Source organism: Prunus persica, chromosome G3 (genome assembly GCF_000346465.2).
Source record: "Prunus persica cultivar Lovell chromosome G3, Prunus_persica_NCBIv2, whole genome shotgun sequence".
In the NCBI taxonomy this organism is placed as follows: domain Eukaryota; kingdom Viridiplantae; phylum Streptophyta; class Magnoliopsida; order Rosales; family Rosaceae; genus Prunus; species Prunus persica.
This window is the reverse complement of record NC_034011.1, coordinates 18,047,693-18,065,946: the sequence shown is the minus strand read 5'-3', so window position 1 is coordinate 18,065,946 and position 18,254 is coordinate 18,047,693. Positions and strand designations below refer to the sequence as shown.

Sequence of the window (18,254 nt, the reverse complement as noted above, 5' to 3'; positions counted from 1 at the left end):
TAAATAAAATAAATATGCGGTAAAATAAATTTGCGATAAAGTAAAGGTGCATGTATGGGTAATAAACCTACACCATACAGTAAATAAATGTGGGGTTAAAACCACCACCGAATAAAATAAGAAAAATGTTAGTATTAGTAACGGTCTCCCACTGATAATATGTTTAGTATTACCAAGGGTCCATTTTTGTTAGTGGTTAGTAGTATAGATAATAGTGCAGCACAAAAATTATACCTGAGAGCTTCTCGTGCTGATAACGTGTTATAAAAATAACCTGGAATATGTATGAATATTGAGCTGCACGTAAAGTAGATGAGACACAGCATTTAACGAGGTTCGGCTATGCCTACGTCCTCGGAGAGCAGCAGCAGTAACTTTTTCACTATATAAAATAATAGGGCTACAACTTTAGAGTTTACAATATGTGAGGCTCACTGAATTTTCTCTCTCTTTCCTCTTCTATCTTTCCTCCTCTTTTTCCTCTTCTTTCCTCTTCTCTTTTTCCTTTCTTCTTTTCTCCTCTCTTTTCTCTTCTCCCCTTTCTTTCTTTTCTCCGTTGGTCACTCTTCCCATTGCAAGTGATATGCCTATTTATAGGCTAAGGTTTTGGTAAAATACAGGGAAGGGAAGGTTCCTGGAAGATGCAAGGAAACTTCCTGAATTGATAAATACAGGGAAGGGAAGTTCCTGGAAGATGCAAGGAAACTTCCTCTGTGGGCTCCACCTTCAAACTTTTACAACAAGTCCCTATAATTTGCTACTTTTTTACTATTTTAGCCTTTATCATTTCAATTTTGTCAATCGGTTTTAATTTGGAGTAATTAAGGATAATTCTCAATTTCCATCAAAAAAAATTTAAACTTTTGTTAGTTTTGGAAGGAGAAATTCGATTCACAAATTATTAAAAAATTCATTAATTATAAAATTAAATATTAAAGACAAATAAAAAAATCTTTAAATTGAAAAAAAATAAAAAGACAACAACAACAATATCCCACCCGCGCTTCACCCCTCGTACTCCCCACCGCCTTGCCCATCATATCCAGAGCATTGTCACCAGCCAATATCTCGTCATAGTCTAGCTACTTAAACAATGAGAATTTGGGATTTAAAGGTTTTGGTTGGTGAATTGATTTAAGTTTTGGGAGATTGATGAATGAGAAATTGGGAAAGACCCCAATCTGCTAGGCATGGAGCTTCCATGTCCCTTAGTCCACCGGGTCATGGGTCATGGACTCCCTCCAAAACCCTAACCCAGAGCGCCATCGAAGAAGCCATGCCTCCAACGTTCGACCCAAGATCGGTCCTCTGGGTCTCTCCCCGAAGAAGATAGGAGAAGACATTGCTGGGGTACCGATTCGTACCTGACCCTAGCCCACCCTCCAGAACCTTCTCTCTCTCTCTCTCTCTCTCTCTCTCTCTCTCTCTCTCTCTCTCTCTCTCTCTCTCTCTTAAAACCCCCTTCTTTCTTTCTGGAACCAAAACCAGAACAAGAAGAAAACGAATATATAAAAAAAAACCCAAAAAGAAAGAAAGAAAGAAGACGCATATTGAAAAAGTTAGAATTTTGGTTGAATTAAAATACCCAGATCGATTTTATTTATTTATTTTGATTTTGCTTATTGGGTTTGTTTAGGTGCTGAACATCATGGCGTGGGTTGGGGGCAGAGGTGTGCTTAGGACAGCAAGCTCCTTGGCCCTCCCAAAATTCTAAATAGTAATATATATTGCCTTTGTATTGTACAACTTAGGACAATATATATATATTAAATTAATATTTGTGGCCTTCTACAATAAAGAAAAAGAGGAATTTACATTTCTCCCTCCAATTAAAAGACTCTTTTTTTAGTAATATGGCAAACTTACTCCTAGATTCTACTAACATAATTAATAAAAATTAAAAGAAACAGCCAATCAAATCTTTCTTTCACAAGTATATTTAAGAAAATAGGAAATTAAAGATAATCTGTTATTTATTTATTTACAAGCTTAACACTGGGAAAGAAATCAACTTTAAATCCTAATATATTGGCCCCTCCACACATAAAATCATGACTCCGCCATTATGATTTTGCTTGTTCGGTCTGTTTAGGTGAGGACAAGGGACTGCGCCAGCTGCGACTGAGGATGGGGGTGGGAGAGGTTGGGATGGGGGGGGGCAGCTGCTGGGTTTGAGGGTGGAGTTGGTGATGGCTGAGGAGTTTAGTCAGGATTCATGTTGTGGATTGGGTTGAGTTGTGAGGAGAAGGGGAGAGAGGATTTTAAAATAAATTTTTTTAAATTTAAATTTAAAATAGTTATTTTTTAAAAATTTAAATTTAAATTATGTATTTTTAGAAGGAATGCATTTTTTTTAAAATAAATTGTGAATTGAATTGCCCGTCCACCTAACAGAAGTTAAAAGAATTTGACTAAAATTGAGGATTGACTTTGAATTGCTTCAAATTGAAACTATAAGGATAAAATTGGCAAAATTAAAACGACAAGGACCAAAGTGGCAAAAATGACAAACTACAGGAGTCAAAAGCGACTTTTTGCTTAATTTATTTTTAAATACAAGTGATAGTCTAAATTACAAGATTATAGAGTTTTTCACACATGCTACCAATTAGTCCCATGAGGGTTTCAATCTGAAACCACTGGTCTACAAATCAAAGTCCTTTGTTACTGGACTAGATCTCGTTTTACATAAGGTAACTTATTCCATCATAACATATATAGATACGTTCAAATTCCAAACACAAAACACAATTGATTATCCAACCCTCGCCGTTCTCCCCCTCTGTGAGTCATAAAGGAAAATTCCATAGAGGGGGGAGGAGAAAGAAGAGTCACTGCCCCTCATCCCTCTCCTCTCTTCTCATATTTTCATTTTAGGTTAGTGAATAAGTCTATTGGGATTTTTTTTTTAAATAAAAAGTCATGTGGTGGTTTCTTCTGACTCATGGTTAGATTGAAGTTCCCCATCATCCATTTTAGTCTATGCTCTCAATCAAATCATACTCCCAAAACCCGCTCCCTAACACCGCTCATGTTCTCTAAATTTGATTCAACATCGTTTTTACCGGAGATTCCTGCAAATCACTCAATTGTTCTTTGGCAAAGTTGTTGTTTTCTTTTATTTATTCGCTCTTATACGCAGGTAAATTGCTGGAAATCATATTTTACCCATATTTGTTGCGGATCTGGTGATAGGTATGGTCGCAACGGTGCTTCTTCATGTGATAATGGTAGGGTTCGTTTATGGTTTATGTTGAGTTTGTAGGCCTTGTTTGGGGTTATGGCTAGTTGTGGTGATGTGGACTAATAGAATTTAGTGTGGCTTTTGTCCGCATTAGTTTTGCTCTTAGCGTGTTAGTTTGTTGCCCTCTTAGGATTGATGTTTTAGATGTCTTGTTGATGTCTTTAATTATATCGTTGAAATTTATCTAATAAAATTTCTATTTGATAAATAAATAAATAAATTCCAATCACAAAACGAGAGTATAATAAGGATAAAATTGTGAAAACGAAATAGAAATGACATACATAACACGTTTGATTCTCACTTGGGCCAGCATGGTCCCTTCCTTGTCTAGTGCTTTAACCTTTGCTACTTTTCTTTTCTTTTCTTTTTTTCTTATTTCTTATTTTTGCTACTTGTTTGACATGCACTAAGCTTGAAACTGCACATTTAACAAGTGTCCCCAAAATAGCTTATGCTTCTGCTCCTGCTCCAAGCAGACACCCCAAGCAGAAGACAAGAGACCATCCAAACTTTGTAAAGTTGTTTGTAACTGCCTGCCCAAAAGTAGAAGACAAAACTTTTCCATAACATGCAAATGCAAAGCTCCCTCTGATCCGTTCTTTCGTAATAATGTGATCAAGTTTGCACCCACCACCACTTCTTAGCCGTCCGATCGAGCTAAACAAAAAGTTGGCACCCACCACAAGTTTATGTGGGGCCCGCGTATTAATTTGTGATGCTCTGCTCACCGTGAAGAAGAAGAGGATGGGATGAGGACGACGAAGTTGGGGATATGGGAGAGCGATTGGCGATTTAGCGTAACTGAATAATAATAATAATAATAAAAGGCCTTTGCCAACTAAAAAAGTTGGCCCTCTTGGCTCTGGGCAGAGGGCCCCCACCTCAAATACATTTTGTGTATATATAAAACGATATCCTCGTTCGTTCATTCGGGATCTGGTTTTATTCCCCTTCTTGCCCCTGAGGTCTTACTGCAATTACAAAGCTGCCATGAAATTAAAGGGTTGGTAAAGTTGCTACCTATTTACAACTTGGTGGTGGTAAAGACTAGGTATTGGTTGCACATTGTTTTCCATTATTCCACTCGTTTTGAAAAAATTGATCACACCATCACAAAACAATAATGATAATAGGTATTGGTTGAGGATATTGATGAGTCAACCAATAACCCCAACCTTGTTCAAATCACCCATTATGATTTGGGGTGTAAAGTCAAACAATGCCCAATCTTCAAAAACTATACACTATGGTTTATGAGGGCTAAAAGTCAAATCAATATATCTAACCCATACACCTATCAACCCTAAAAACATCCCATAGGTACTACTAGTAAAGTTTGAGTTCCATGGTAATTCTAGTTGGTTTTAAATTAGTGATTCAAAAATTCTAGTTGGTTCTAAATTAGTGATTCAAACATAATGTTGGATTAAGTTATTACCGAATGAATCACACATGTGATGTGTGCGCAATGTAATAACGGTTGTATAACGAAAACGTGAAGGTTGAAAGGCTTGAAAGTAGATCTTTCTAACCACACAAGCTTATTATACAATACATTTTTTATATTTTTTTATTATTTATCAAGACATTAATAGTTGGGTAGCCAATGCCATTTTAATTTAGAAAGTGAGAAGGACCACCTTGGATTAGCATGAAGGAAATAAAAAAATAATAATATCAGAGAAAAGAAACTAAATAATGAAATTCATGTTGTCCTCAAGTCCAAATACTTAATGTCCATATAAGATTTATATATAAAACATTATTGTAAGATAGCAAACAAAAAAAAACCCACAATTTCGAAAGCAAAAAAATCCAAATTGAATACAATTGGAACACACATCTAGAATATAAGAACGGAAAATAACATTTTAGATAAAGAAATTGTTGGATAAAAGGCCATTGGATAAATAAGTGACCTAAAAACTAAATCTATTGTACAAAACACAATTGGATTAATTCGATTTTAATCTGTTTTGAACACTCTAAAATTAACATCCAATCCAATTAAAATTGAATTAAATTGATTTGGTCAGTTGATTGGCTTGGATTAGATTTTGCACACTCCTATTGGGCTTAATGTAAGATGGCTGAAACTTGTGCATTGCATTTTTTTTTGGGAATTATTTTTACTCATCACTTTAACCCAATGTGTATTATCATTTTTTTCAACACGTGTTTATGTGCCTAATTATAGTTAATTTTTTACTTTGTATTTGTGGAATTATGATTATATTTATAGACACATGTCAAGTATGAGAATGATGATAATACATCTTAGGTTAAAATGATGAGCAAATTTTTTTTTTCTTTTCGAATATTGCACCTTTAAAAATGCATCAAATTAGCACTTTAATTAGAGAGAGATATATATAATATTTTTTGCGTTAAGACATTCAATAATTTTAGGAGATAAAGATCATTGATGATGCCACTGTAATCCTAAAACAACTCTTATCCGAAACGCATAATGGCATTTACGTTATATAGCGAGTGAAATAAGGACAAACCCGTCAACACAATAAATAAAAATAAAACCCACGTGTCCTTTGACACCGAGTCCCTTTCTTGTCCTTTCTCCTTCGAAAACCCGACTTCGTTTTCCTCCCCGTGTGGTCTCGACGAGTCGACAGTACTTCTTAACTCTCTCTGTCAAGAGTTTCGCAGCAGAGAGAGAGAGAGAGAGAGATAGAGAGAGAGAGAGAGAGAGCAATTGCTGAAGCATGGACGAGAATTCAGCACTAATCGAATCAATTCTCAGAGAGCAAGAGGAGGAGGAGGCAGAAAGATATGGTAAGAAGGTGAACAATGAGCGGACCCAAAACGGCGATGCTTATGGCTGGCAAACGGTGTCATATCAGAAGCGAAACCGAAAGGCCTTGTCCAAGACACTTCCGGCGGACTCCAACGGTGATCTCCACATCGGAGCTTCCTCCGCCTCCGACGTGTTCCGGCCGATCGAGCTGCATTCCGAGGAGCGCCGTCGGAAAGCTCTGGAGGCTCAGGCGGCCGCCGCTTCAGGAGATTCCGCCGGCGGCGGATCGAAGCGGGATTCCGATGACGACGATGAGGATAGCAATGCTGAGGTGTCTGGGACTGTGGAAAATGGCGAGGTGAAGAAGGTGAAGACTAAGAAGCCGAAGAAGCCGAAGGTGACTGTGGCTGAGGCGGCTTCGAAGATCGACGCAGATCATCTCGGCGCTTTTCTCGCTGATATTACTGTGAGATGCTGATTGCTTCTGTTGTTTTTTCTTTTGGTAAATTGGGGATTCAATTTTGTAAAATGTTGTTATGGAAAATGGAAATGTGGCTTCTTTTTTGTTTTTCTATATTGTTTCTGATTTTATTTTGGGTGTTGGATAGGCTTCGTATGAAAAGCAACAAGACATACAGCTTATGCGTTTGGCGGATTATTTCGGTCGAGCATTTGCGTCGGTCAGTTCGGCTCAATTTCCATGGTTGAAGACGTTCAAGGAATCCACTGTGGCAAAGTTGGTTGATGTGAGTTTTGCCTGTGTTTGGTTTATAGATTCGATTTTGAATTTTTGTCTGAAAAAAAGAAAAAGAATAAATGGCTTTAATAAAGCATCAAACTTTGGAGATATTGAAGAAAAGAAGGGTCTTTTTATCGTATCCTGGTGTTTATCTGCTTATTCTGTGTATTGAATTTTACATGCATGTGGGTTTTGGATACAATGTGAGGGTAGCTTCACATGATCTGGTTCATACTCTGTTCTGATTTCTAAACCCCCCTTTTTTTCTCATATGGATATTATGGAAGCTATGTTTGAGATTAGATGCACGTCATGTCTCATGATGGATATGGTTACACCATTGGGTCTGTAGGCATATGACTTCACCTTTAATGGCTGATAATCAGTGATTTATATCTTCCTTTTTGTTTTGTTTATTTCTGGTTGGTGGAATTTATAAATATGTTTAACAGGGTCCTAATTTCTAATGACTATATTATTTGCCTAAGCAGATCCCTCTTTCTCATATATCTGAAAATGTTTATAAGACATCAGTTGACTGGATCGGCCACTGCTCTACTGAAGCACTTGGATCCTTCGTGCTGTGGTCATTGGACAGCATTCTTGCTGACCTTACAAATCATCAAGGAGCAGCCAGGGGATCCAAAAAGGTGGCCCAGCAAGCACCTTCAAAGTCTCAGGTAACTTTGGATTGTAGCATGTATCAAATTCCCATTAAAGTCTCAGGTGGTGTTAAAACTTTTTGTGCTTGTTTTCTATGCCTTGGTGGTCTCTGGCAAATTGTATAAGGTGGATAAACTAATTACTACTATAAACAGTTTGAGCCATTGATTTTAGCATAGATGGACACTAGTTGGCACATCTTAGGAAAGACATACGATATTAAAGAAAAATGACCTTGGCCATCTTTCTTTTTGAAAACTATAGGAGATGATTTTCTCTGAAGTTTTCAATCCATATTTTTGAGATATATATACCACACCACCCCTCGTAGGACTTTACCAGAATATCATGTCAAGTGAATATTTTGTAGAATTTTGCGTAATTGTATATATAGCAAAACATAGTGTGGTATTGTTAGTGCCATGTGTGCTGGCATGATTCAATTTCTTTAATCCCTTGTTTCTAGAATTGATTTTATTTGAATTTGCTATTATTCTGTGTAATTACTACTGTTCTTTGTTTTCTTTTCAAGTAAGTTCCTTGTTCAGTGGCTGCATCCCAGAGGAGGCTTCTATGGGCTACAAGTATTGATGAACCTTCTTTAGTTATCATATAATCCCATTTCTATGGCTCATCCAACTTTGTTGCATATATCATCTGATGCCATGGTTGGCTGTATGTTTGCTTAGTTTTGTCAATGCTTTGATTTGGAGCATCCATCAACGTTATCATGATAGTGTTTTATGATCCTCTGAGGTTTGTTTGATAGGGCTTCCTGACCTTTGTATGTGACTACATTTCCTCCCACTTTATCTTCCTGCGCCCAGCGCCCTTAATAATTCATCATGTTCTTGTTTTCTTACTGAAAGGCTAGCAAAATTTAGTTGAAATTGAAGATGGAACATTGTATACATTTGGTATAGTTCTATCTTTCCTCAATCTTGTTTTGAAGGCTGACTCAACTTTCAATGTGGAAAATTTGATATCTAATATTAGAAATAGTCCTAGGAAGACGAGTTTTTTAAAATAGCACCAATGGGATTTCAGTTCGTAACGACTGCCTACTGAATTATGTATGCAACAGTAAATAGTTTTTAAAGCTCCACACCTTTCCATAAGCTTCGTTTTTTTTTCCTTATATTGCATTGGTCAAAATTCTCACAGTTTAGATTATGTATCCTCAAACAGAGTGAGTAATTAGATGTAACCTTGGAAATGCAGGTTGCCATATTCGTGGTTTTAGCAATGGTGTTGCGGCGAAAACCTGATGTATTGATTAACTTACTTCCAGTGATGAAGGAAAGTCCAAAATATCAAGGCCAAGATAAGCTTCCAATCACAGTGTGGTTGATTGCACAGGTAATTATTTTTACCTAATGTTCCTAAAACAGTGGTTTGTTCTTTTCTAAAATATGAATTTTAACTAGGGAAAACTATGTTTATACAGGCTTCTCAAGGAGATCTGGTTGTGGGCTTGTACGCGTGGGTTCATTTTCTCTTGCCTATATTGAGTAGCAAGTCAAGTAGTAATCCGCTGTCTAGAGACTTGATTTTGCAATCGGTGGAAAGGTTGGACACCATTTAGATTAACATAAGCTCTATTCCTTGATCTTACGTATGTACACGTCTGGCTTCCTTGTCACAGAGAGAGAACTATATTCTATTGTTTTTCTTCTGGTAGTAATTCCTTTTTTTTTTCCGGGTGAATTATCTCAGAATTTTGTCTTCTCCGAAAGCTCGTCCTATTCTATTAAATGGTGCTGTCAGAAAGGGGGAGCACATAGTGCCACCATCAGCCCTTGATCTGTTGATGAGAGCTTCTTTTCCTGCACCTTCTACCCGAGTTAAGGTGTGCCTCTTTTAGGAGCATTTGCAGAATTGCAAAATTTTCCATTTAAACATGCTAATCAAGCATAACCCCCACCCCTCTTACTCCCCTTAACCAAAGATTAATATCTGAAACATTTTGGCTTTGCTAAGGCAACTGAGAGGTTTGAAGCTGTTTATCCAACCTTGAAAGAGATTTCCCTTGCTGGTTCCCCGGGTAGCAAAACAATGAGGCAGGTCACACAGCAGATATTGAAATATTCAGTTAAAGCTGTTAAAGAAGGTAAAGCCAAGCACAAAGAAACTGATTTTCCATTACAACCCTTTCAAATTGTGTTTGGAAGTAAAAATAGTATGAATTTTGGCCTATTATGTATTGGAGCTTGATGCATGGAGCATTTTGCAGGCATCCCTGATCTGTCTAAGGAAGCAAGTGATATTTTTATTTGGTGTTTGACACAAAACCCTGAATGTTACAGGCAATGGGTAAGCATTTGGATTATTGTTCTTTTACTTTTGCATATGTTCATTAAAGGCTTTGTACAAACAATTTTTTTTCATCAACTTGTCGCTTCACTGTGAATATTTGGAACAGGACATGCTTTATCTGGAGAATCTTGATGCAAGTGTTGTTGTCCTGAAAAAGCTATCTGACGAGTGGAAGAAGCATGCCAGTAAACATACTTCTCTTGACCCCTTGAGGGAAACCTTAAAGAGTTTCAGGGAAAAGGTAATCATATCCAGATATTGAAGTGATTAATTTGGTATTGTGATTTCATTTTTCATTTATTAATCTAGCCTTGCATGACTAATTTAACTATCAACTCTACTATTATGAACTTGGTTTCCATTTTGGGTGTAGAATGATAAAGCATTGGCAGTGGGAGATGATTTTGCCCACCATTCACTTTTGAAGGATGCAGACAAATATTGCAAGCTGATTTTGGGACAATTGTCTCAAGGGCATGGATGCATGAAGAGCATGGTGCTTGTGTCTGTTGCCCTGGCTGTGGGCGCTGCCATCGTGTCACAAAACATACAACCTGAGGACCTCAAGAAACTTGCAGCCATGTTCAACTTTCCCCTAACTCTGTAAATGGAGTTACTCACCAGTATTTTACGGCATACCGTTTAAATTATGTCTGGCATAGGTCAGCTAAAAAAGGGTGGCCCATAACAGTATAGGCAGAGGATTCAGTTCAGCGTTTGACCAACTTGTAACAGGTCTCAAGTGAAAGTTAAGGTATAAGCAGCCGCGGAGCCCATGTCTGGGTTGCTATTTCACAGGGTGTTTGGCTTGTCTAGTTTTCAGTGTCAATGTGTTGAGTGAGTTGTTTTCCTTTGCAAGGGACTAAGTTATAGTGGCTTGTGTTTTCGGGTTTTCTTCTTATATTTTCGCATAGTCTAATAAGTCTGTTAAAATGTGGACATGGAAAATGGTCACAAGGTGGAAATGAATGATGGAATAAGTGCGTCTTTTTATTATTAATTTTTTTAATCATTGTATTTTAACTTTTGACCCTCACCAAATCACTTTCTGGGTGACAATCTTCTCTCGAGTTCCTAAAGTTACGATTCCTTGTCTGCCCTGATTGATAATTTTGGTTTGGCAGGATCACATATAACGTGCTGGTATGAATTTGGTATATTAGGGTCGCATGAAATAAGTTTTGTTCTTTTCATATTATTGGTGCTTAGTTTTGGCTGAATTTAAGCGGTTCCTTTCACGTTAACAGTTGAAGTTAGAAACCAGAATAACGTATGTTTAAATACTAGTATCAATACAAAATTAGGGTTCAAATACTAATTACAGATTAGCAGCTGAAAAGGAACCCTACAACATGTCATTAAACTATGTTTAAACTATAGTGGACCATTGATTAACCAAAAAAAAAAAAAAAAAACCATACCTCGAATATTTTGTTTTATACAAATGATATTATATTTTAAATTAATTTAAACTACAGCAAGGGAAATTCGAACTTGGTGCAGAGTGGTAAATATATCCGCTTTAACTAACTTGACAAAACCCATATATGCAGTTATGCCTTTATTCAGTATTGATTATCTTGATTTCCCCTTTGTCCTTGATCTTGATATCTTTAATATACTTGATTGATTCTTCTTTCATATCACCGCTTAAATACAAGTTGTAATTAACATTTGCTTAATAATCCACTCATAATTATGCTTACGAACGTTGCCATGTTGGGTGACGTCTCACAGAGGACCTCCTGGCACTAAAATAACAAAATATACCAATTCAGGTCACTATTTTAGTCGGTGGCTTGACTTGCATTAGATCAGAGCAACTAATCAAAAACCATTTACGCATGTTCTCTCACATGCAACATGCAAAAGGACCACCTCACATGAGATTAACCAGATCTCATCTACACGTCTAACAAAAGTAAGAACAAAATATCCAAGTGGGATTATATATAATGGAGATACATAACCTAGTTTTCATTTTTATATTCATTTCTTGAGTGTCTATATATTTCTTTGATTCGAAACAAAAAAACTTGTGGGTCCGACTCCCGGCAGACGCAAACAATTTTACATTTTGTAACCAAAAAAAAAAAAAAAAAAACACTTGGTTAGTTTAAAAGAACTATATATTAAAAACTAATACGATCGATAATCAGAGTGCATTATAATCAGAAACGAAAACACATTCTTTATAGAAGAGATGCATTGCTTGATAAGACTCACGGGGTATTATTATGCAGGAAATCTGGAGTGACTATTTCTGTAGATTTGGAAAGACAAAAAAAAAAAAGAAGAAAATGAAGATCTGGATTTGACACAAAAAAGCAAAATCCAAAAATAAACCAAACAATAGACACGGCGCCTTCAACGCTCACATGAAAAGCCCACATGGACTTTTTGGTGCGCAGTTGCCCATTTCACGCCTTAAACCGCGCAATCCTCTTCTTCTATTCCTTCTCATAATCATTTTGGATTGGCCATGCCCGCACTTTCCTATAAATAAACCCACAAATCTTCATTCCTTGAAACCATAAAAATCTAATCCATCTCTCCTTCTTGTGCTTTGTGTTTACAGTACCAGTTAGTGCTCACTCAGAGAAATGGCAGGACGTCCGTACACCTCCATTTTCCTGCTGGTTTCTCTGCTTCTTCTACTCACATTCTCTGATGTAGCTGAGGTACGTTCGTATTATATACCATCATCTATTTTCATTACCATACATTGTCCAAGTTTTTGATCTCTTGGGTACCTTGCTATCGACCCTAAAAATCTAAAGTCGGTTGCTAACTCTAATCGTTGGATCAAAATTCAACCGTTCACATTCAAAGAAGTTAATGACCGTGGATATATTGTCTATTTTGTCTAAATTTGTTTTTGTTTTTGTAATTCATGAACAGGGTTACAACAAGCTTCGTCCTTCAGGTACATAAAATGAACTTATTTTACTAAAATTTCATGAAAAATCCATCATCATTATGATAAAGCATGAAACATCTAAAATCTGAAAATTGATTGCTAATTTTGTAGAGTGCAAGCCGAGATGTACTTATCGTTGCTCTGCCACATCGCACAAGAAGCCATGCATGTTCTTCTGCCAAAAATGCTGCGCCACATGCCTATGTGTTCCTCCAGGCGTTTATGGCAACAAACAAGTTTGCCCTTGCTACAACAACTGGAAGACCCAAGAAGGACGACCCAAATGCCCTTGAAAAAAAAAATATTAATTATTAATAAGAAGCCTGCCATTGATTCTATATTTATGTGACAATGGTGCATGTCAGCAAGCAATTATTTGTTTACTACATTAGGACGACCCTAATGCCTATATATCTAAGACTCTAGTAACCTAATGATCTTGAGCCCACAATACTTGTGTTGTATTTTCTCTTGATTCAATTTTGAAACTTCGCTCTGAAAATTATGAAAGAAATTGGTCACAAAGCTGTGAAATTATATGAAATCGTGGAGACATTACACGAGATTCTCAACCAAAGAATTTTGAATGATATCGGGAGGAGTTTCATACCACGAAGATGCATGCACCACTTAAAATTAAAGCATAACGAGATAATCTATGAGCCGCTAAATTGAGTTCTCTAGAAACATAACCAAAAGAAAAAACATTTGAGTCGGATAACAGCACTCTTCTATCCTCATTTTTGCATTCTAATCTACACACAAAAGTATAATGGATTCATCACTTTTTGCTCACATAGATCTCAAGATTTATAAATTTCTTGTAGACTAGGCTTGGGTGGGGTCATCCTAAGTTGTAATCTAATGGCTATTAAGGCATCTTAAGTAAAAGCGTAATGACTGGCTGTGATGTGCGTGGCAGCCTGTCATTGCAAAAGATTATAAAATCCGAAAGAACACAAAACTGTTGTAGACCGTAAAATTTGATGCTAACACTTCATTGTTTGGCCTCATTGATTTGCAAAATTTAAAATGATAAAAGGACTAAAATGAAAAATAAGCCAAAACACGTTTTGGTTTGGCCTTAATGATTTGATGGCTTAATTTGAATGATGCTGTTTTTTTTTCCTTTCTCCTCTCCAAGCCAAATGATTATTTGACAGTACCCTACTAAGAGTGTAACGCCTGTCAATGGCAAATTGAATCAGGTAGTGAGCTTCACTCTTATCGGGAAAAGTCAAAAGAAAACTAGATTTTAACCTTCAGATTAACTCCTCACTGGACTGGATTGGATTAAACAATACTTGAAACCCATGTTTGGTAAGGGAGGGGATTATCTTAAATGAGATTATATAGTCCAATAGTTAAAAAAAGCCCGGACTCGCACAGCTAATATAGTGAGCCCAAATTTGGGTTCGCAAAATAGGACGCTCGCTATTTTGAACAAGCGAGTCCGACTTCCTTATCGCTTGAATCAAAACCCCACCACAGATCCAATAAATGAAACCCAACGCTCATCGCTCTACCCTGGATTTCTTCTCAGATCGATCTCTCTTTGCACCCCAGCAACTAGCAGAACCCAAAACCATCTCTTTTCGCCATCTGAGTCCAATTCGTAGTAGTTCCAAAGAAAAAAAGAAAAGCAAAAAATAATGAAACCAGAAACAGAGAGAAGAAAGAAGGAAAAAGGAAGAAAAGAAAAGAAGAAAAAAATATGGGTCTGTGTAATTATGATACTGTTCCTATTTGGGTAGCTTCCTTACTTACTGATGATGTTTTGGGGATGTCTAGAATCCGCTTGATTTGTGTTGAGTCGGCTTAGATCGTTTTCATTCGAACGCACCATCCATTGAGCGTAGACAATGAAGACGGCAGTGCTGGAAAAAATGGAGCCATCTTGCTGTTGTTGCCAAATTGCTCATCTTGGATTACAGGTTTTGATGCGCTGCTTGGTGGAGACCACAAAAAAATGAGGACGGGCTGGGAAGAGAACAGGAGAACAGGAAGAAAGGAAAGGGAAAAAAAAAAAAAGGACGGGCTGGGAAGGAAAGGTAGAAGAAAAGGAGAAAAAAGGAAAAAATGAAGAAAGGATAAGATAGTTTGGCTTTTAAAAAATATTAAAATTTATTTGTTTTATTATTATTTATTTTAAGGTCATCCTTAATTAAAAGTAAATATTAGAATTTTATTTATTTATAATTAAAATTAATTATTAAAATAATTATTTTTTACTCCGACACAACTCCAAACATAGGTCTTCACTATTTTCACAATCCAGCTTCTTAGTCCGACGCAGCACCAAACATAGGTCAGTACTTAATCCAGCTTAGTCCAGTCCGAGCTAATCCAAAACAGTCCCAGGATTTAGTCCAGTCCATGACAGTCCGCCGTACCAAACGACCCCCTAGTGTAATAACATTTTATGTCCAACGTTAACATTAGCAGGGATGAATTCAGTATTTCCAAATAAATTGGGTTGAATTTATATTATATAAAAAATTCAACGGTACGAGTGAATTTAATTGTTAACAAAAAATAATATACCTAATTAAAAGGACATAATGAGTCATAATCCTCAAAATGCATCTATTACATAAGATAGAAACTAGTAAATAAATAAATAAATAAATAATTACAACAATAAATAAATATGTAATACAAATACAAATAAAAACAAAACAAAAAATAAAAAACAAAAAAACTATTTGAGTTGCACCCTTAGGAGTCCAATTTTCCTGTTTTCCTTTTCCTTGTACCTACGTGTTACCTATCTAATTTCTTGACACCTGTCCCTACACTTAACTTCTAACATAACACTATTAACCATTTTAATAAAATTAACACAAAAACAAAAACAAAAACCAATTATAAAAAAAATAAAAAAAAATACCAACAGCCACCACAGCCCCACCCAACCTGGTTAGCCAACTCACTCATCCAACTTGGTCAACCACCCCACCTCGCCGAAGGAGAATGGTTGCTGCCGAAGAGGTTCATGCTTGCACAGACATTTGAGTTTACGCCTATGAATTCTCGAACTTAGAAATCTGATTAAAGCAAAGCTTGAACTTTTATACAGATATCCATGGCTGCCTCAAAGATATCATCGTGCACAGCAATGGCGGTCGCCGATGCGGCTTCTATGCTTGCGCTCTCCGATCGTACCTACGCCAACTTTCCCTTCCAATTTAATCCATATTTTCATATTTTTCTCTTTTCACTGCGCCAATGGACCATAGCTCTAATGCGAAATCAAAGCCTGAAAGTGAAGAGCCTAGAGGGTTGGGATGGATCCCGAGGCTTAACAAGCTGCTCAGAGGGTCGGGGTTGCGGCCGACGAGATGGGGTGGCTGACTAGGCTGGATGGGTGGGTGGGGGTGAGGCTATGGTGGCTTTTGGGTTTTTCTTTTTTTATTTAATAATTGGTTTTAGTTTTAGTTTTAATTTTATTAAAATGGTTAACACTGTTATGTTAGAAGTTAAGTGTAGGGATAGGTATCAAGAAATTAGATAGGTAACAGGAAGGGCATAGAAAAAAGGGAAAGAGGAAAATTGGACTCCAACCTTAGGGGCTTTGGACTACATCACATTTAAAACTTGGGTAGGCTGGGCTAGGCTATGGTTATTTCTATTTGACTACATAAATTTTTTTTTTGGTCAAGACTACATCACATATAAAAATTTAAAAAAAATTATATATGGGCCCATACAGCCCAATAGCTGGTTTCGTCCTTGAACGTCAATATACATTATCTATATTAGATTTAAAAAGTTTTTAGTAGTATTTTGCTTAATTACTCCATGGTCCCTTCGGAAGCAAAAAAAACTTACCTATAGAGGAGATAACACTGTTTTGCTATCCTACGTGTCATTGCATTATTGGCCGAGGATAGCAAAAAGTGTTATTTTCGTTACATGAGAGTTTCTCTCCTCCAGAAGATATCAGATTTGTCCTCGGAAGTCACTTTAACGCAACTTACTTCTTAAATCGATCTTTTGTGTCTCACTTTATCTCATATAGTCAACTCTACCTAGATATATTGTTTCGAATTGGGATGATGCTCAAGTGATAATCACATAAAAGACAAAGAACCTACCTATATGATCTCATATATGGATGTACTTCCATTAATAGATCGTTAACTAAAATTTATCAATGCTTTTGGGTTGTAAATGGTTTGCCGTCATAGGAAAGCCTCACTAGATGATAGAAAAAGATTTAAAACATTAACAAGTTTGTTGTTTTTACTTTAGGTTGTGAATGTTTGATATGGTTATAAAAGAAATCAAAATTACTGATTTGTAGCCCATTCACTCTCACCCCTTTGGTGCTAATTTTTCACTAAGAAAAATAGAGGTATGATAGAGGATTAAACCCTACATACTATTATGTTATTTCCATTAAATGAAGCTTGGAGTTTTTTATATATTATTTAACGTGAGATTCCATTAAACTAAAGAGAACAAGATACAACAACAAAAGAACTAGAGCTACCCAAACATGGCACCCCAAAACTACTAAAGGCACCCATCCAGAAAAACAACACTTAAACTAGCTATAAAAACAAGGGAGAAAAACAAGACGTTGCACTCATGTCAAAGACATTAACTCCTTGTTCCACCACCCTTAGTCACTTGGAGGGCAAGGAAAGTTGCCGTTGTTCATGACAAATGTTGGAGCATGAATTCTTACAACAAGAAAATTATTCCCCAGGCTCTCGATCGTAATTCATACTCTTCTATAAACTCACTAGAAATTCACCTTTGATCTCGATCTTCCATAAGTATGAGGAGGGAGGGACCTACAAAACGTACTTCGATGCTCAAATTATTCCACATTTATTGTCTCTGTTGAAGTGCACAAATTAATTCAAAATCAACTGTGTTGATCTAGCTGTGAAGCCCACATTTTATACCTGCTAACAACTTTAGGATGTAAGCTTCACTTTGCACATTCTACACGCACCTTCACTATCTTCAGGTCACATAGAGTTGTGTGGGGTCAACCCTTACCATGTTTGTCTTGCTCCACACTTAATAAGGATATAAGAATATGAGCGATTGAATATTCAAGTCTCGAACTTCTCAAATAACGAAGATGTGTTGGACGAGTCAAATCCTATATTGAATGATATATACCCAAATCCACATTAGGTTATACGCATTTGAACCCATGTTGGGTGGTGCACATATGAATCCGTATAAGGTTATGCACATCTAAACTCATATTAGGTTATGCGCATGTGAACTCGTATCAAGTTATGCGTATCCTAACTCTCACCGAATTCAATGCGCATCCCTCAAGTGGGCTTGTTAGGGTTGTAGGCGAATGAATAGCAGCTACCAGATAAAACCTAGAGAAAGGAAAGGAAATTGGGATAATATGTTTTCATTCATAACCTCCAATAATGGAAAGGAGTTGGTTTTAACATAATCCAAAATGTAGAAGGAATGACCCTAACATCAACCATAAATATCTAGCCGGAAATAGGAAATACAGTATTGGAATGAAAAATACGTCTACTACTAAAGGCCTAATAAGGGAAATAGGTTCTAACACAACACAAGCTTGTATCAACCCTCCCCTATCAAAATAGGCATGTCCTCATGCCTA

General features: G+C 36.6%; 2 protein-coding genes across 2 annotated transcripts; both read left to right on the top strand.

Annotated features, from left to right (window-relative positions):
* On the top strand, positions 5,808-10,779 carry LOC18781902. The gene is made up of 10 exons (XM_007214890.2): positions 5,808-6,468; positions 6,611-6,748; positions 7,233-7,421; positions 8,626-8,763; positions 8,852-8,973; positions 9,121-9,253; positions 9,385-9,514; positions 9,638-9,717; positions 9,827-9,961; positions 10,094-10,779. Exons 1-10 carry the CDS (start codon positions 5,971-5,973, stop codon positions 10,325-10,327), a joined length of 1,797 nt encoding a protein of 598 aa, XP_007214952.1. The 5' UTR covers positions 5,808-5,970; the 3' UTR covers positions 10,328-10,779.
* LOC18784368 (protein RSI-1) lies at positions 12,230-13,203 on the top strand. The gene is made up of 3 exons (XM_007215128.2): positions 12,230-12,401; positions 12,622-12,646; positions 12,752-13,203. Exons 1-3 carry the CDS (start codon positions 12,324-12,326, stop codon positions 12,931-12,933), a joined length of 285 nt encoding a protein of 94 aa, XP_007215190.1. The 5' UTR covers positions 12,230-12,323; the 3' UTR covers positions 12,934-13,203.

Excerpts from the sequence above, each read along its gene's own strand:
- LOC18781902 (XM_007214890.2), top strand. The coding sequence starts at position 5,971 with ATGGACGAGAATTCAGCACTAATCGAATCAATTCTCAGAGAGCAAGAG. Across the intron at positions 8,974-9,120 it reads ATTTTGCAATCGGTGGAAAG|AATTTTGTCTTCTCCGAAAG; the intron begins GTTGGACACCAT and ends GAATTATCTCAG. Across the intron at positions 9,254-9,384 it reads CACCTTCTACCCGAGTTAAG|GCAACTGAGAGGTTTGAAGC; the intron begins GTGTGCCTCTTT and ends GGCTTTGCTAAG.
- LOC18784368 (XM_007215128.2), top strand. The coding sequence starts at position 12,324 with ATGGCAGGACGTCCGTACACCTCCATTTTCCTGCTGGTTTCTCTGCTT. Across the intron at positions 12,402-12,621 it reads CATTCTCTGATGTAGCTGAG|GGTTACAACAAGCTTCGTCC; the intron begins GTACGTTCGTAT and ends ATTCATGAACAG. Across the intron at positions 12,647-12,751 it reads CAACAAGCTTCGTCCTTCAG|AGTGCAAGCCGAGATGTACT; the intron begins GTACATAAAATG and ends CTAATTTTGTAG.